At 43.3% G+C, this 20,409-nt stretch overlaps 1 protein-coding gene across 1 annotated transcript in view; it reads right to left on the bottom strand.

Annotated features, from left to right (window-relative positions):
• The window catches only part of cxxc4 (CXXC finger 4), a 280,723-nt gene extending 260,535 nt beyond the window's left edge, over nt 1–20,188 (bottom strand). Inside the window, exon 1 of the mRNA XM_059969122.1 lies at nt 19,115–20,188. Within this exon, the coding sequence (XP_059825105.1) occupies nt 19,115–19,924 (810 nt within the window). The 5' untranslated portion in view covers nt 19,925–20,188. The remainder of the gene's footprint in view (nt 1–19,114) is intronic.
• Between the last annotated feature and the right edge of the window lie 221 nt (nt 20,189–20,409).

Raw genomic sequence — 20,409 nt, forward strand, 5'->3', positions numbered from 1 at the left:
TACTGGGCAACTAACATTCATTATATCTCTTTTTGGATTCATTTTTCAGATATACATGATTGTCCTTTATGGGTGGACTTGGAGAAAAACCTCGGCGAATGGGGTATTCTTTGGTCTTTTTATTCGGAGCTCCTCTTCCTTTTTTGCTTTCTAAGATCGGTAGTCAAGATTTTAATCTTATTATTAAACATACACTAAGAATTTGGTTTCAATTTTGTAGATCCCTTGACTTTAATAACTTTGTTCTTTTTAGTAAAATCCATCTTAATTATTTTTTAAACCTTCAATTTTTGATCAGACCTTTTCAATTTGGAAAACCAAAGGAGTAGTAACCTTTTTAGATTTGTTCTTGGGTAATTGTCTATTGTCTTTCACTCAGTTAGTGAATAAATCTCACCTATCTAATGTACACATTTTTAGATGTTTGCAAATCAGGAATTTTCTATGTAATTTACTGCCAGATTTTCCCTCGGCTTATTCACCCAATATTATTGATACTCTTTTTCAGGTCAAACCATTTCAAAATTTAATATAAATAGCTATAATTTATAAATGGTTTTTGAATTTGTGTATGTTATCTAATGATAAAATTTAAGCTGCGTGGGAATTGGAGTTTCAGAAGTCACTTTCAGATAATCAATGGGATAAAATTTTTCATTTGATAAATACTTCTTCTATTTGTGCCCATCATTCCTTGATACAGTTCAAGGTAGTGCATTGGGCGCATATGTCAAAGGACAAATTAGCCCGTATTTTTTCTAATATTAATCCTATTTGTGATAGATGTAATATTGAGGTGGCTGCTTTAACACATATGTCCTGGTCTTGTATCAAGTTAGATAATATTTGGAAGAAAGTCTTTAAAACTTTATCAAAGGTTCTGAATTTAGATCTACAACCAAATTTACTTCGAGCAATTTTTGGGATCATTCCATTGGAAGCAAGAGATATTCCTGATTCCGTTCAACGGATGATTGAATGGATAAACGTTCAACTTTATTGGCTAGGAGAGCCATTTTGCATTTATAGAAGGATTCTAATCCACCTACTGTTATTTATTGGCTTACCTCCATTATGCCCTGTTTAAGTTAAGAAAAAAAAAGAAGTCGGCCATACTTTATACTTTATTGTCACCAAACAATTGATAGTAGAGCATACAATCATCACAGTGATATCTGTTTCTGCGCTTCGCACTCCCTGAAGTACAAATCAATACATTTCATACATCCTCTAAATTTGAGGAAGCTTGGCGACCTTTTATTCAATATTTTATATGCTCTGACTTATGGCCCTTCCAGTTACCTTTTTGAAGTTTTTCCTTGGGTTTTTTTTTTTGCTTTTACTCTCAGTTTGAGCTGCCCAGTTCTTTTATCTTTTTTTTTGTTTTTTTTTATGTTTTGGGTTTTTTCCTGTACATTTCAATTATAAATGTTTCTTTATCTTTTTTTCTTTTTATGGATAAGAGAAGAATCAATTATCTTTTTCTTTATTATATACTTAGATTAATACTATGTTTGATCTTGATAATGTGTATTTTTCCTTTTATTCAAACTGTTATTGATATAGATATTTGGGATAATTCTCCTCTTGTTTATATATATATATATATATATATATATATATATATATATATATATATATGTATACACACACACACACATACACTTTTTTATTTAACTAATAAAAAAATTGACAAAGAAAGAGATGTGAGAGGAACAGTTTCCTCTTGTTTCCAGTCTCCAATTTTGATCTTTAATTCCTTCAATTCTGTTCTCATATTACATCTGGTCTCCAATATGCCTTCCCCGCCCAGAGCTCATAATTATTGTGAGAAATCTCAGGCACCACTATAAGTAAAGCAGAGCTGAACAGAAAGAATTTTTAGAAGGAATATAAACAACTAACTGCAAAAATATATTTTAAAGTTTTGAGATTTATCAGCAATAATGAATAAGTTGGGAATGATGAGGAGCTTAGGGAGGGAAAGGGGTGGTTTGAGTGGGTGGCTGGGGGCATTCTGCTCCCAGGAGTTAACTGTTTATCAAACCTAATTTACCTGGAAAACAGAGTCAGTTTAAAGAGTAAAGATCAGAGAAGATAGAACAACCTCCTCAATAAAACCAGGGTAAATTCTCCAAAAACAAAATGAGAGTAGTTACATGTGAATTATGAACACAAAACTAATCAAAGCAGCTGCTAGCAAGGTACAGGCCAACCTGCCGTACAAACGGGTTCCAATTTTATGGACGGCCATAAGTCAACTAGTGGAATGGTGCCACAGCAACAACCTGGCACTCAACATCAGTAAGACGAAAGAGCTGATTGTGGACTTCAGGAAGGGTAAGTCAAAGGAACACATACCAATCCTCATAGAGGGATCAGAAGTGGAGAGAGTGAGCAGCTTCAAGTTCCTGGATGTCAAGATCTCTGAGGATCTAACTGGTCCCAACATACTGATGTAGTTATAAAGAAGGCAAGACAATGGCTATACTTTATTAGAAGTTTGAAGCAATTTGGTATGTCAACAAATATGCTCAAAAACTTCTATAGTTGTACTGTGGAGAGCATTCTGACAGGCTGCATCACTGTCTGGTATGAAGGGGCTACTGCACAGGACCCAAAGAAGCTGCAGAGGGTTGTAAAAGTACCCAGGACATCTTTAGGAAGTGGTGTCTCAGAAAGGCAGTGTCCATTATTAAAGACCTCCAGCACCCAGGGCATGCCCTTCTCTCACTGTTACCATCAGGTAGGAAGTACAGAAGCCTGAAGGCACACACTCAGTGATTCAGGAACAGCTTCTTCCCCTCTGTCATGTGAGTCCTAATTGGACTTTGAAGCTTCGGACACTACCTCAATGTTGTTAATATAAGTTTTTCTGTTCTAGCACATTTTAAATAATCTATTCAATATATGTAATTAATTGATTTACTTGTTTATTTATTATTTTTATTTTTTTTCTCTGCTAGATTATGTATTGCATTGAACTGCTGCTGCTAAGTTAACAAATTTCACATCACACACCAGTGATAATAAACCTGATTCTGATTCTGAACTTTGGCCATAAGTCAAAAAATTTACAAAATCATACAACACAATCACCATACCTCCACAGTATTGTAATGAACGGTGTTGATGAGGGCCAATTAACTTTAACATTTATTTGTTTTCCATCCCCTGTCTGTGTACATAATCAGGACGTCGCAATCTCAATGGCTGATTTCAATGTGCTTCAAGAAACAATAGCTGTTATTTCGATTGATACTATATCATTAAATGAAGATCAGTAGATGCTTTTGCTTGGTAACTTCCAAAGCAACTCTCTTGTGTCCTTACACAGTGAAACCGGCAGGTTCCATTCCTAAGAGACAATAACATCTGATTACTGTACAGATGTTATATGTAAAGTATTTTTTCAACACTGGTTCTCATTTGAATCTAATAATATTTAATGGGAGCTCATTCCTTTTTTTTGGGAAGGCACATAAGTCAAATGTTCATACTCAACCATGGCCTGTGGTCACCAAGCTTAACTGACAGAGGGGAATTATCTGATCATTTCATCTTGTCGTGTTATCAGTACACTTTTTAAATTAACTTTCCAAGCTTTAGTGACAAGGCCAGCGTTTATTGTCCATCTCTTGAGAAGGTGTTGCTGGGCCACCTCCTTTAACCATGTGCAGCTTGAACAGGAATGCAGGATTTGATGAACAGGTTTATATTCAGAAAAGTAGTGGTACACGCCTAATGCTACTGTGCTGAAACTATCAAAACTTCAACTCATTTCATGTTGAGAAGTCATTCTGCAGATGATCAGAATGAAAAATTCTTTATAATCCCCTTTCTCATAAAGCTTCCAATTTTTATTATGCAGGTCAGACAGTTCCAACTTGGATGTACAACAATCAAGTTCACATCCACATTCGTTCACTTTTCTTGTCATTCAACCATACGCATGTATTCCACCAAACGAAAGGTTCCTTCGGACCAAGGTGCACAAGACATATAACTAACACACATAACACATCAAGTAATCTCATCCCAAATTAGTTATCACTCCTCAGGCTTCTAATCTGAAGACATACTTGCTTCACAATCTGACTTTGTGCTCATCAGAATATGAAGCAGCAGTTATAACATTAAATTCAAGTGTGTCTGTGATACGCTTAATGAAGATTCATCAATCAGTGCCACCTTATGTCATGTAAAATGACTTATTGATTGAATTATTTCCTGTCAGACGGTCTGTGCTAAAGCCATACAACACATAAGCACTAAGAAAAGCTGGTGTGTATGACAGATGCTGGGTGGCAGGTAAAGCTCCTGCACAAGCTACACAAAGGAACTACTGCCTGTGAAGCAGAGGTGCAGAAATTCAATTGAAGCAGTGGTAATTACATTCAAACATAAAATCCAAGATGATCTAAATACAGTTTCAATTCAAACTATATTATATTTTAATGGTATTCATTGGCAAATAAAATAACATGAGGACATAATTTGTACCATGAGAGTGGTGCCACTTGAGAGAAAAACGATAAAGCAGGAGCATGTACATTCCTCCCCACAGCATAAATACATCCTACACATTCTGAACTTCCAGCTCATCCCCAAAGTCCTGAGTGCAGAACAGGATTTTTTATCAACACCATTTCGTATGAGCAAAATGAAGTTAGCTGAAGTGGCGAAGAACACTGAGGTCCATCCTAGAGTGGGCCAGGATGTGATGTAACCTGGGGTCTTTCAACATCAGACACACTCATACAGGCGACCCAGCCAGGGTTGATCAGGCCTGGTTTGTATCACAGCGGCACTGGTCCATGAGCCAAACCTCTTGGTCCACAGCCATCTACAGGCTCGCTCAGCAGCCTCTGTCAGTCCTGATGGCTCTTTTTTTTTTGCAGCCAAGGAAAGTGTAGATGAAAGTATAGTCAAAGAGAGAAACTGGAAGGGAGGGGTGTGTAAATAGAGGAGAGAAGAGAAGGGTAACAAAGGAGGGGTGTAGGAATACTGGGGTGAATAAAGAAAGATTATTGGGTTAACTTTTGGAGGGGATCTGACATTTAGATAGGCAAGGTCTGTTTAAGGATAGTCAGAAATTAATAGGACTTTGTATGTAGAAAATTGACAAGTATTTGGGGAGGCAGAGTGAAGTTAAGATGGCACTAAATGGCCACTCCTTTGCTTGCATCTTCAGAAACAGCTCTATTTCCATCTTTAATATCTTTGCTTTTCCCTTTCTGGGTTCTTTTGAAGACCCTTACCTGGAGTTACATGCTGACTTTGGTTTTTTGCAGGAATGGGACCCGTTCTCAGGGTTTCAGGACTGGCCATTGTTCGGCACGCCAAGGGTTCGGCCTGAGAGTCCGGCTCGTATTTGGAAGCCTAAGATCTCAGGGCTCTAGAGACGGCCGGATCGAGGGTCAGTGTCCCGGCAGGAGACCCGTGTGTCGTTGGGATATCTGCTGTGAGCCCGTAGACCAGGGATCTTTGTGATCTTCAGGCACAGAGCTCGAAAAAAGCAACGTAACGGGCTGCTAATATCGTAAACCAGCGAGTTGTTTGTTAGGTCTCCCTGCTCGCTGTGAAAACGGAGTTACCTTTTTCTCCCTTATCAGGGAGAGAGAGAACCCGTGTTATGTCGAATTCCGGGTGTAATGCAAAGTCTTTGGGGTATCTGCAAGTCTGTGTCTTTGCTGTTGCTTTGCTCACATTGAGTGCTCGGTGACTTGCTTTTTTTTGCCAGTGGGGGGAGGGGGAATTGCTGCTCGCTGCCGCTTACATGGGAGGGAGGGAAGCTGGGGGGCACTTTGGGGTTCTTACGCTTATCTGTCGTTCATTCTTTGGGGCACTCCTCTGTTTTTGTGGATGCTTGCGAAGAAAAAACATTTCAGGATGTATATTGTATATACTTTTGTATAAACTTTTGAGTATTTTGGAGAGATAACTAAGGACAGATTAGTGTAGGGTAGTGCATGTTCTCTGTACACACTTTAACAAGGCCTCAGAGAAGGTCCTGCATGGCAGGCTAGCCTGGGAGTCAGAGGACATGGGATCCAGGGAAAGATAGTAAATTGGGTTCATAATTGGCATGATCGTAGGAAGCAGAGAGTAGAGGGTGAAGGTTATTTCTCCGACTACAGTCCTGTGGTGACTGGTGTGCCACAGGGATTGGTCCAGGGACATTCGTTTCTATGTTATTTATATTAAAGATTTAGATGTGAATTTACAAGGCACAATTAATAAATTTGCAGGTTAACAATAGATGGATTTTAAAGAGTGAAAAAGGTTATCAAAAATTACAGAGGTGTAATTAGTAGGTGAAAGACAAGTAGCCTGAAAAGATTGGCAAACTGTTTTCAATTCAGAGTAGTATAAGGTGCTGTATTTTGGCAAGTCAAAGCAGGGGAAGATTTATGAAGTGAGTGGTCGAAATCTGGGGAACAGAGAAACCTTGGAATACAAGCACACAGTTTGCTGAAAATGGCATCACAGACAGACAGGGTGGTGAAGAAGGCAATTAGCATGCAGACCTTCACCAATTGAGGCACTGAGTATTGAAGTTTGGATGTTATGCTGCAATTATACAAGACTTTAGTGAGACTATTTGGAGTACTGCATGTGGTTTTGGTCACCCTGTTATAAGAAAGCTATCACTAAACTGGTAAGAGTGCAGAAGATTTACAAGGATGTTGCCTGCACTCTAGGATCTGAATTACAGGGAGAGGTCGGGCAGGCTAGGACATCCCTTGAAATGTAGAAGAATGAGGGATGACCATACAGATGTGAATCGTCATCAGGTTCATAGATAGGCTGAAGAGAAACAGTGATTTTCCCAGGGAAAACAAACTAAAAACTACAGGACAAAGACTTGAGAGGTGAATGATTGGAACATTTAGAAGGGATTTGAGGGGCAACGCCTTCACATAGAGGGATGTGTGTATATGGAATGAGCTGCCAGAGAAAGCAGGCAGGTACAATAACAAAATATAAAACATATTTGGGTAAATGCATGGATAGGAGGCACTTAGAGGGTTATGGGCAAAATACAGACAAAGATTCAGGTTCTGTAAACAAAACTGAAAGAGAAAGCTGAAGGACCCTGCAGCAACAGAATAAGAATCAGTAGTTGGAGCTCCTGCCTCACCGCTCTGTTGACCCGTGCTCAATCCTGACCTCTGCTGCTATCTGTAACAAGTTTTCATGTTGCCTGGATCTCTGCTGAGTGCTCAGATCTGTTTCTGCACATCCCAGAGACATGCTACTTTGTTAACTAGCTACACTAGATACTCTTGGTGTAGATAAAGGGTATCAAAGAGGAATGGATAAGCATTAGTGAGAAAATAAGTTACACGGCTTTATGAACTGGGGTACGGAATGGATTGTTTAGGGAGCTGTAATGTATTCAATGGGCCAAATTATCTCCTGTGCTGTAAGTCTGAAGATAGCAAATTCAACATCCATCAATAGAACAAGTGAGGGCTGCAGACTTGCAGTCCTGCCTCCCAACACTGGCATCATCATCATCATGTGCTCTGGATGACCTTCAGTATCATTCCACAAGTTAGCTACAGAGAACACTTGGCTGATCAGACTGTAACCTCAACTCTGCATTTCTGTCATCTTTTAATTATCCAGCTGTGGAAGTTGCAGTAAGGCAGGGTTAAAGACAACATCCAGGCGAGGATGACTGCAGGGGTATGTAGTCAAAGCCAGACAGAGAGATCTTTGAAGTGTGACTGCGGGAGCCAATCTTGCTTATAGGTGAGAATGACTATGGCAGTGTGTCATCAATCTGGAAGGACACAGCTTCCCTTCATACAGTGTAGTGCCAGAGACAGATGAGATGGGAATAACAGAAGGATGTGAAATACATTCAACAAATAAGGGACATTTGCCTTACTACCTACAAAATGCCTTACTACAGACTGAAGTTTCTCTATTGTGAATGACAATTAATTTTGCAAGTAAAGAATTCAAATATATCAAATTTATCAAATGATGAATATCCATAACTGATAAGCCAATTTTGTATAAAAAATTAAGTTTTCTCTTCAGACTAGAGAACAGTTTGTTGACAGGGCCCATGCTCTTCCTCTTACGCACAAATAAAATAAAAATGTTTGAGTCATAACAGTGTGTGTGTTCTGGAACTAGTTATTTTACTATCAGAGACTACAGTTACCCTACCACAGGCAGCGGATCCCAAAAGCACTACGCAGATGGGAGGCTGAGGGGTGCAAAGGGGGGGGGGGTGAAACATTGATTTAAATGTACCTTGAACTGATCTAGGAGCTCTAAAAAAATGTTTCCCTCACACTGTAGATCAGTGTCCGACAGGAGACAACGATATTAATGAATATGTAAAAAATGCACATAACTGTTTTCAAAATTATTCCAGTTTAACTGCAGATACAGGGACTTTATTGTAAGTAAGTTACAACCTAAGGTTAAAGGAAACTTATACTGTTACTTGTGTGAGAAAATAGTGAGTGCTTTAACAATATTTCCAAAAATAATTACAAAATCAAACGATTAAACAATTAAAGCTGTGTAGTGGAACGAGAACAAATTTTCTGTGACTCTTCTGAGGCTGCTCCACTATATCTTCTGAGCAATATTGTACATTGTTTTAAATGTATTGAGAGAGCTGCCCAATGTAATTTAAATGTCATTTTTCCTCATAACTTTGTTTTATATTTAACAAAATTGACAGTAATCACATTTTTTCTAATCAATACCAGATTAATTTCTGCTTCAAATTTCGCTGTAAAATTTGGTTTTACCATTAACTGCTTTATACACGTGTGACCAGAGTAATACGATTCTAAATATATGGGGTTCTTTGAACCAACAAACATGGAAAAGGGATGGTGGACACAGTAGCAGTAAACATGGGGATGTCCACCAGGGACATGTTTTTGTTTATGGACAGCCTAGCCACAAAGTTCGAAGATGCACTTGGGCAAAGGCAAACTTGTTAACAGGTTCCACCCCCACTGCCCCCAGATCCATAGACTACTCAGTTTAAATAATCTGTTCCTGAACTGCACTTAACTTGCAAGATTTTAATTCTGCCTGTTGTAAAATGCTACCTGATATAAATCCAAGTGTATTTTTTTTCTTTGATCACATTTCCTCCTTATTTAATACTGTGAAAAAAGAAATTAGTGGAGATGTGTGTGTGGGCACGTTCTATATCAGCCAAAGCTGCACACAGCTACCTTCCCTCCTTGCAGCTCGTGCAGCTGAACATTTCTGCCTCAACACAAGTCAGCATCCTCGTAATGCTGCCATAAACATTTACTCTGAATCTCCTTACACCTCAGGAGTAGCACATGACAATGAACAATTATGAAAATTAAGTGTGTTCCTCACCTTGTTGGAACTCCGATAAAAAACGGTGAACTATGACTGCTTTCCTGCTTTTCAATTACTGATTACAATTGTTATAAACTATGTGGCTCAAACTAACGGGAAGGATGAAATAACTCAGGAGAACAAATGAGCTGACTCCTTTGCCAAGGCAACAACAGCAGATCTTTATGATCATGTGGTAATCCAGTATGATCCGGCTGACAATACTTTCCAAAATCTTTTGATGAACTGTACGATTACAGTGTGATGCATCAGAGACTGAGAGACTTTCTGAACTAAAATATGCTGAGTGCAAGACTATAAAGGATGTTGGGTATAACTGATAATGAGATTCTTGAAGAATTTCATTTTTTAGTTCAGAAAGTCTCTCAGTCTCGGGTGCATCACACTGTAATCGTGCAGTTCATCAAAAGAAATTTAGCAGCAACTATATGATTTGCCAGAAACATAATCCTGAAAGACACTGCCGGTATTTGCCATTGCTGGGACCTCCCCTTGGAGGTTATTCGTACATCTTCAAATAGGCTTTATGCGTTTGTTATCTCCATGGGCAGAAGCTTATTAAACTTAGAGAATTGATACTGTAACTGTTGATGAATTTTATTATGAGAATTTATTCCTAGGTTTGGGATCAAAGAAACTAGAAGCATGAACATTCTCAGCATCTGCAAGCAACACCCACACTGCCAATTTGAAGAATGCTCCCAGAAAGCTGGAGCACATCCTCTGCACTGACCTTCACTGCTGTTCCCAAAGAACCAACTCCTGCAGCTCAGACCACAAAATAAATATCTGATCACTGTTGGCAATCTTGCCTCACACGGAGTAACTATCAATCCTCATGGACAATTCAGATTTCCTGCTATCATAGATAGTCTGACCCTGGTCAGACCCCACTTGGGAGTACTCTGCTCAGTTCTGGTTGCCTCACTAACAGGAAAGATGCAGAAACCATAGAAAGGGTGCAGAGGAGATTTACAAGGATGTTGCTGGGATTGGGGAGCATGCCTTGTGAGAATAGAACCATAGATTGGCCCTTCTTGGCTGTGTCAAACCATTCTTCTGCCTAGTCCCACTGACATGCACCTGGGCCATATCCCTCCAAACCCCTCTCATCCATATACCTGTCCAAGTTTTTCTTAAATGTCAAAAGTGAGCCTGCATTCACCACTTCATCTGGCAGCTCATCCCACACTCCCACCACTTTCTGCGTGAAGAAGCCCCCCCCCCAATGTTCCCTTTAAACTTTTCCCCCTTCACCCTTAACCTCTGGTTTTTTTCTCCCCTGGCCTCAGTGGAAAAAGCCTGCTTGCATTCACTCTATCTATACCCATCATAATTTTGTACACCTCTATCAAATCACCCCTCATTCTCCTACGTTCCAGGGAATAAAGTCTTAGCCTTTTCAACCTTTCTCTGTAACTCAGTTTCTCAAGTCCCAGCAACGTCCTTGTAAACCTTCTCTGCACTCTTTCAACCTTATTAATATCCTTCCTGTAATTAGGTGACCAAAACTGCACACAATACTCCAAATTCGGTCTCACCAATGTCTTATACAACCTCACCATTACATTCCAACTCTTATACTCAATACTTTGATTTATAAAGGCCAATGTACCAAAAGCTCTCTTTACAACCCTATCTACTTGTGACACCATTTTTAGGGAATTATATATCCATACTCCCAGATCCCTCTGTTCTACTGCACTCAGTGTCCTACCATTTACCTTGTATGTTCTACCTTGGTTTGACCTTCCGAAGTGCAAAACCTCACACTTGTCCGCATTAAACTCCATCTGCTGTTTTTCAGCCCATTCCTCCAACTGGTCCAAATCCCTCTGCAAGCTTTGAAAACCTTCCTCACTGTCCACTACACCTCTAATATTTGTATCATCAGCAAATTTGCTGATCCAATTTGCCACATTATCATCCAGATCATTGATATAGATGACAAATAACAATGGACCCAGCACTGATCCCTGTGGCACACCACTAGTCACAGGCCTCCACTCAGAGAAGCAATCCTCCACTACCACTCTCTGACTTCTTCCATTGAGCCAATGTCTAATCCAATTTACTACCTCTCCATGTATACCTAGCGACTGAATCTTCCTAATTAGCCTCCCATGCAGGACCTTGTCAAAGGCCTTACTGAAGTCCATGCCTTCCAGTGCAACATCCACTGCCTTCCCTTCATCCACTTCCCTGGTAACTTCCTCGAAAAACTCTAATAGATTGGTTAAACATGACCTACCATGCACAAAGCCATGCTGACTGTTTCTAATAAGACCCTGTCTATCCAAATACTTGTAGATCCTATCTCTTAGTATTCCTTCCAATAATTTACCTACTACCGATGTCAAACTTACCGGCCTATAATTTCCTGGCTTACTTTTTGAGCCTTTTTTAAACAACGGAACTACATGAGCTATCCTCCAATCCTTCAGCACCTGACCCGTGGAATAGATTGAGTGAACTCGGCCTTTTCTCCTTGGAGTGACAGAGGATGAGAGGTGACCTGATAGAGGTGTATAAGATGATGAAAGGTATTGATTGTGTGGATAATCAGAGGGATTTTCCCAGGGCTGAAATGGTTGTCACAAGAGGACACAGGTTTAAGGTGCTGGGAAGTAGGTACAGAGGAAATGTCAGGGTTAAGTTTTTTACTCAGAGAGTGGTGAATGCGTGGAATGGGCTGCCAGCAACAGTGGTGGAGGCAGATACGATATGGTCTTCTAAGAGACTTTGATAGGTACTTGAAGCTTAGTAAAATTGAGGGCTATAGGTAAACCTAGTCATTTCTAAGGTAGGGATGAGTTCAGCACAATTTTGCGGGCCGAAGGGCCTGTATTGTACTGTAGGTTTTCTATGTTTCTATGTTTGGGATCCTTGAGAAAAATCTCAAATTTCCCTCTAACTTTTTTTTTGACAGATATACAGACTAACCATTCCTCTGAGCAGGTCATTGTACATGGCCTGAAAACTCACTTTAAATGTTATATTTTGGTAATATCCACATCAGACAAACACAAACCACAGCCTGTAACACAAATAAATGATGTCAGGCAGTCACGACAACTGACAGCACAATGGCAAAAGAACAATGTTTTGACTAGATGGCATCGACATTCAGCGGGCCAGTGGTTTACTAGCAATGAACTTTTTAACTGTGTTGTAACTTGACAAATTCACAAATTAAATATGTTGAAGCTCTAAAATGTTTCAAAGTAAAGGTTATGGTACATTTATTATTTTTGAAATTTTATGGATTATATTAACACAATTCTACAAGGTATTTCACTACTAACATAGATTTTAAAATTATTTTAGCATGATTTCAAATTATACAAAAGAGCATTTGAGCTTCCTGACAACAAAGGCGATATGCGCAGAAGCATTTCAGTTACTGTGCAGCTTAGAGGGAACAGTGATCTCAAGTGATAATGGTCCTCACTTTAGAGGTAAAGTTATTTGAGAATTTAAAAAGCCTTATAGTGTAAGCATCATTTCACCTGCCCTTACCACCGTCCATCTTACAGGCCAGTAGAAAGTAATGTGCTGCTCTCCAAACTGCACAAGACCATCTCCGCAAGAGATCATTTTGGGACATCCCATGCGCTTGCCTCTCATCCCTCCCTTTTTAATTAAACGGATAGACATCCATTCTAAGAGTGAAAGATTGTTGCATTGTTGTATAGCACTGACATAAACTCTTAAAGGTTTCCATCAACAGGTATGTAAAGCCCCGAAGACCAGCAGATCGTGCTGGCTGTAGTGCCACACCTAGCAGCTGGGAGACTGGATACTGGAGAGAGCCTACCAACAAAAGAACAGCCTGGAGACCAGCTGGGAAGGGCCATTCTAAGTGTTGCTGACCACAAACACTTAGGTCAAAGGAAAGCCAACATGGATACAAGCCTCACACATTAAACCAGCGGTGGCACTGGACCAGGCAACAGGGAGCCAGAAGAACACTGAGGATAAGGACTGATGGACTGAACTCTTGATCTTTGCTATTTGCCACCTTGAGTAATCACCGTGCATTAAAAGTTTTGTATCTTCCGGACAGCTGTTTTCAACATAAATGCAGAACTATCTCACAACGCAAATACTTTTCTTTGCCTTAGTCATGAACATGAGTTGCGTACTAACCAGTCAGGTTAGAACATTCAGAAGGTGGCTTGCTAATATGTTTATACCCTTGGATCGTTAGTGAGTTCGATTCCATGTTTTACTTTGCTAACAAAATTAGGGAGCATGCGATTGCACCGCCCAAAGGAAAGACTCTTGTCAATGCAACTGTCTTGAGGGATAGTATCAACCTACCTATGATTGATCGCATAAGCCTACTGCTATGAAGCTGATTCATGGGATCAGGGTGAAGAATGCTACTGTAACCATAAAGGGATGGGACTAGATTCAGATAACAGAAGTATGTGCCCAACAAAGCAATGAGTGACATAGCTTTTCCCTACTACTGGCTATCAGGGGTACACCTTCTAAAATGGGATTTCTGGCCTCAACCAAAGCCAGGGAGGAGCTGTCACTGGCCTAACATAGATATTCATTCTCTCTCTCTCTCTCTCTCTCTCTCGATCCCACCATTCCACTGTGTGGGGCTGCCATCGAAACACTATGTTGACTAAGTGTTTCTGCATTGTAGTGTTTCTGCTCTGGGACCCTACCAGACTGGCTCATGAAGGATTTAACACGCCCTAGCACTGTTGGAGAAACTAGCTACTTGGCTCTAGCCAGGCTATCAATGACATTACTGATGAAATGCTGGCAATGCACATTTGGTCATTCAAAATTGACTAGCACAAGACTTCCTTTTGTCTAAGAGAGGTGGTACTTGTGCCATTATTAGCCAGAAGTGTAGCACACTCATCCTGGATATCAACAGCCATTAAGAAACTGTCAGAGAGTTTCAGAGACTCTGCGCTATCGAAATTCAGTAAGATTTATGTTGCCTTTTACAGGACGAGGAGGGTGTGTGGAAGTTGCAGTCAGGCAGGGGTTAAAGACAACATCAAGGCGAGAATGACTGTGGGGGTGTGCAGTCAAACCCAGACAAGGGACACCTTTGAAGTGATACTGCTAGAACCAATCTTGCTTACTGCAGACAGATAGGTGAGAATGGTTACGGCAGTGTGTAATCAAGCTGGAACATAGCTTCCCTTTGCCCAGTAGAAGGTGCCAGAAACAGATGAGACAGGAATAATGGAAGGATGTGAAACACACCCAACAACGAAGGGATAATTGCTTTACTAACTTCAGTTGTCAGCTTGAAGTTTCATACTTTTAGCACCCCAATTGTGAATGGCAATTGATCTTGCAAGTAAGAAATTCAAACACATCAGTTTAGCAAATGATCAATATCTATAACTGACTAGCCAATTCTGTATAAAACTGATCCCACCACCAAGCATATCTTTCCTTCCCCCCCACTTTCCACTTTCTGTAGGGATCACTCCCTACATGACTCTGTTGTCCATTCATCCCTCCCGGCACTTATCCTTGCAAGTGGAGCAAGTGCCACACCTGCCCCTACACCTCCTCCCTCACTACCATTCAAGGCCCTAAACAGTCCTTCCAGGTGAGATGACAATTCACCTGTGAGTCTATTGGGTCATCTGATGTATCTGATGCTCTGAGTGTGGCCTTCTGTATATTAGTGAGACCCGACATAGACTGGAAGACTGTTTCACTTTGCACCTACACTCTGTCCACCAGAAAAAGCAGGATCCCTTAGTAACCACCCACTTCAATTCTATTTCCCATTCCTATTCCGACGTGTCAGTCCATGGCTTCCTCTACTGCCACAATGGGCCCATACTCAGGTTGGAAGAGAAACACCTTTTATTCCTTCTATCCTCTCCTATCAGATTCCCCCTTCTCCACCCCTTTATCTTTTTCACCAATCAGATTCCCAGCTTTCACCCTTCCCTTACCTATCACCTACCACCCTGTACTTCTTTCTCCCTTCCACCCAGCTTCTTGCTCTGACCCCTCATCTTTTATTCCAGTCCTGAGGGGTCTCAGCCTGCAAAGTCAACTGTTCACTCTTTCCCATAGATGCTGCCTGACCTGCTGAGTTCCTCCAGCATTTTGTGTGTGTTGGTGGGATTTCCAGCATCTGCAGATTCTCTCCTCTCTATAAGAGTAGCAGTTTTCTGTTCAGACTGGAGAACAATGGGCTGACAGGGGCCCATGCTGTTCTCCCTGTGCACAAGTAAACTAAAAATATGATTGAGTCATAAGAGTGGATGTGTTCTGGGTCCAGTTATTTAATTTTACTTTATAATTGGCAACAACACAGCTACTTCTGTCTTAAAAATATTCAGGCTCCAGTTTTCACTACCCTTTGACTAATCCATTAATAGCTTCCTCAGTCAGATTTCTCCCTTTTCAATGAAGCTCCCACAATAATCAGCTACACTCAAGTTTTTTGGTTACGAGAGAGGACGTAGTAAAGCTTCCAATGTGGAATATTGATAAATATGATGGCAACATGGAACTATGCATATGATGCACTGGCTGAACTGAAGACTGTTGACCTGTAACTCGAATGCACTACTACCTGGGTCAAGTTACACATGTAGGTATAGTGATGCCTATATCCTTCATTACCACCAGATATCAAGACAAGCTACTCAGAAACTAGTCCAAGTGTAAACATAGTTGGGACTGATTTAACACAACTTTGAAGTTACTTTTCCAGGACACAGGGATTATTTTGTATACCAGGGAAAGCATAATTTCCTCCAGATAACCGGTCTAGAGGGAGAATGTCTCCCTACTACCCCCGTACTTAAACAATGAGCATATCAAAATTAGCAGCAATTCAGTCCAGGGAAGCCAGCCAGAAGCTTGCTTCCACTTCTACAAATAGCAGAATTGATTGATCTCAATCAATTAGGCACTACTGTAAGCTTTTCTGTATGTGTAGGGTGGTGTGTGTGTGTGTGTGTGTGTGTGTCTGTGTGTCTGTGTGTGTGTGTGTGTGTGTATGTGTGGGGGGGTATGTATGGTCATGTGAGTGGTGGAGGTGGGAATGTGCGTGTGCGGTGTGTGTAATGCGTGGTGGGTGGATGTGTACAGAGGTACTGTGTGTGTGTGTGTGTGTCTGTGTGTCTGTGCGTGTGCGGTGTGTGTAATGCGTGGTGGGTGGATGTGTACAGAGGTACTGTGTGTGTGTGTGTGGGGGGGGTATGTATGGTCATGTGAGTGGTGGAGGTGGGAATGTGCGTGTGCGGTGTGTGTAATGCGTGGTGGGTGGATGTGTACAGAGGTACTGTGTGTGTGTGTGTGTATGTGTGGGGGGGGTATGTATGGTCATGTGAGTGGTGGAGGTGGGAATGTGCGTGTGCGGTGTGTGTAATGCGTGGTGGGTGGATGTGTACAGAGGTACTGTGTGTGTGTGTGTGTGGGGGGGGTATGTATGGTCATGTGAGTGGTGGAGGTGGGAATGTGCGTGTGCGGTGTGTGTAATGCGTGGTGGGTGGATGTGTACAGAGGTACTGTGTGTGTGTGTGTGTGGGGGGGGTATGTATGGTCATGTGAGTGGTGGAGGTGGGAATGTGCGTGTGCGGTGTGTGTAATGCGTGGTGGGTGGATGTGTACAGAGGTACTGTGTGTGTGTGTGTGTGTGTGGGGGGGTATGTATGGTCATGTGAGTGGTGGAGGTGGGAATGTGCGTGTGCGGTGTGTGTAATGCGTGGTGGGTGGATGTGTACAGAGGTACTGTGTGTGTGTGTGTGTGTGTGTGTGTGGGGGGGTATGTATGGTCATGTGAGTGGTGGAGGTGGGAATGTGCGTGTGCGGTGTGTGTAATGCGTGGTGGGTGGATGTGTACAGAGGTACTGTGTGTGTGTGTGTGTGGGGGGGGGTATGTATGGTCATGTGAGTGGTGGAGGTGGGAATGTGCGTGTGCGGTGTGTGTAATGCGTGGTGGGTGGATGTGTACACAGGTACTGTGTGTGTGTGTGTGTGTGTGTGTGTGTGGGGGGGGTATGTATGGTCATGTGAGTGGTGGAGGTGGGAATGTGCGTGTGCGGTGTGTGTAATGCGTGGTGGGTGGATCTGTACGGAGGTACTGTGTGTGTGTGTGTGTGTGTGTGTGTGTGTGTGTGGGGGGGGTATGTATGGTCATGTGAGTGGTGGAGGTGGGAATGTGCGTGTGCGGTGTGTGTAATGCGTGGTGGGTGGATGTGTACAGAGGTACTGTGTGTGTGTGTGTGTGTGTGTGTGTGTGTGTGTGTGTGTGTGTGTGTGTGTGTGGGGGGGGTATGTATGGTCATGTGAGTGGTGGAGGTGGGAATGTGCGTGTGCGGTGTGTGTAATGCGTGGTGGGTGGATGTGTACAGAGGTACTGTGTGTGTGTGTGTGTGTGTGTGTGTGTGTGTGGGGGGGGTATGTATGGTCATGTGAGTGGTGGAGGTGGGAATGTGCGTGTGTGGTGTGTGTAATGTGTGGTGGGTGGATGTGTACACAGGTACTGTGTGTGTGTGTGTGTGTGTGTGTGTGTGTATGTGTGGGGGGGTATGTATGGTCATGTGAGTGGTGGAGGTGGGAATGTGCGTGTGTGGTGTGTGTAATGTGTGGTGGGTGGATGTGTACAGAGGTACTGTGTGTGTGTGTGTGTGTGTGTGTGTGTGTGTGTGTGTGTGTGTGTGTGTGGGGGGGGTATGTATGGTCATGTGAGTGGTGGAGGTGGGAATGTGCGTGTGCGGTGTGTGTAATGCGTGGTGGGTGGATGTGTACAGAGGTACTGTGTGTGTGTGTGTGTGTGTGTGTGGGGGGGGTATGTATGGTCATGTGAGTGGTGGAGGTGGGAATGTGCGTGTGCGGTGTGTGTAATGTGTGGTGGGTGGATGTGTACAGAGGTACTGTGTGTGTGTGTGTGTGTGTGTGTGTGTGTGTGTGTGTGGGGGGGTATGTATGGTCATGTGAGTGGTGGAGGTGGGAATGTGCGTGTGCGGTGTGTGTAATGCGTGGTGGGTGGATGTGTACACAGGTACTGTGTGTGTGTGTGTGTGTGTGTGTGTGTGTGTGTGTGTGGGGGGGGGTATGTATGGTCATGTGAGTGGTGGAGGTGGGAATGTGCGTGTGCGGTGTGTGTAATGCGTGGTGGGTGGATGTGTACAGAGGTACTGTGTGTGTGTGTGTGTGTGTGGGGGGGTATGTATGGTCATGTGAGTGGTGGAGGTGGGAATGTGCGTGTGCGGTGTGTGTAATGCGTGGTGGGTGGATGTGTACAGAGGTACTGTGTGTGTGTGGGGGGGGTATGTATGGTCATGTGAGTGGTGGAGGTGGGAATGTGCGTGTGCGGTGTGTGTAATGCGTGGTGGGTGGATGTGTACAGAGGTACTGTGTGTGTGTGTGTGTGTGTGTGTGTGGGGGGGGTATGTATGGTCATGTGAGTGGTGGAGGTGGGAATGTGCGTGTGCGGTGTGTGTAATGCGTGGTGGGTGGATGTGTACAGAGGTACTGTGTGTGTGTGTGTGTGTGTGTGGGGGGGGTATGTATGGTCATGTGAGTGGTGGAGGTGGGAATGTGCGTGTGCGGTGTGTGTAATGCGTGGTGGGTGGATGTGTACAGAGGTACTGTGTGTGTGTGTGTGTGTGGGGGGGGTATGTATGGTCATGTGAGTGGTGGAGGTGGGAATGTGCGTGTGCGGTGTGTGTAATGCGTGGTGGGTGGATGTGTACACAGGTACTGTGTGTGTCTGGGTGTTTACCTCTGGTGAAGAGCCGGGTTTTTTCTTCAGCTCCTCACATTTCCGCAGTTTGCAGATCTGGTGGCCGGTCTTGCGGTTGCGGCAGCTGCTGCACTCCCCACAATTGATCAGCCTCCTGCAGGGCGCGCAAAGTCCACACCTCTTCCTCTTCTTCTTGGCGGGGTGCCCGCCACTGGCCACCGCCACCCGGTGCACCGGCCATTCGGGCAGACCGGCGAGAGGCAGCGCGCCGTCCGACACGGCCGCCAGTCCGGTGGGAGAGTGTAGGGCAGTCATGATAATGAAACCTGGGGGCATGGAGATGGCCCCCAAAGCTGGGAAAGCGGCGAACGCCCCAGCACGCTCCTGGAGAGCGAGGAGCTCGGCGTCGGATGCATTGCATTCGGCTTCGCTGGTGTAATCCCCTGCTGAAGTTTTGCTCTGCTCGGGAGACAAGGCAGGCGCCAGATCGCTGTGCACAATTTGCAAAGTCCCAGGCAGCCTGTCAATCATCCCTGGCCTCTGAGAGTCACTTCTGTGCTCGAGAGCCTTATCAGAATTTATTGCAAGCGGCTTCCTTCCCCAGAGCACTGTACTGTCATTATTCCAAAGTGAGTCGCCTAATCTGGCATGAGCAAACAGCGGGGCCACCACGCACGGCTCCCCGGCCGCCTGCTTGGGCGATCCGTTAGTTTTGCTGCAATCTGCCGAAAGCTTGTAACTTTGGTCTTCGATGTCGGAGTCCACCGCTACCATACTCAGTTCATCCTTCACCTTGTCGGTGTTGAGCGGCTTTTGGTCAGTGGGAACAATGCCTCTCGCACCAGACATCGCTCTGTACAAAGCAGCAGCGAGCCAGACAGACCTCCCGGGGAACTTGCCTCACTGCCGAGCGCTTGTGGCGCCCAGTGCCGTCGCTGGGTCAGACTTCCAGCTTATTACATCTTTTCCAACTGATGCAAGCTACAATAAAACCAAGCGCACTGAAGATAACGTTAAAAACCTCGATGCGTTAACTAAAGTACAGGGCAGAATCTCCAGCACGCGTTGTGTCTACTGGATTCAGGAGAAGGCATTGCCAACTAACAATTCCAAAACCCCTTTTCTGAGTTAATTAGTTTTTTCTGATGCACCGCTCCGAATGTTTCAGTGAGTAGGTTTCTGGATTCCGGTTTACCACAGACAGTGCAATGGGTGAGTTAGACAGTGTCCTCGGCTGCCCTAGCCTCGCCCGGGAGACCCGGCGGTCTGCATACAAGCCCGGAGGCGTTTAGTGACACCGAGTCGGGGGAGGGCAAACAGCATCTTCCACCAGT

The sequence above is a fragment of the Hypanus sabinus genome, chromosome 5, assembly GCF_030144855.1.
Source record: "Hypanus sabinus isolate sHypSab1 chromosome 5, sHypSab1.hap1, whole genome shotgun sequence".
NCBI classification, from domain to species: domain Eukaryota; kingdom Metazoa; phylum Chordata; class Chondrichthyes; order Myliobatiformes; family Dasyatidae; genus Hypanus; species Hypanus sabinus.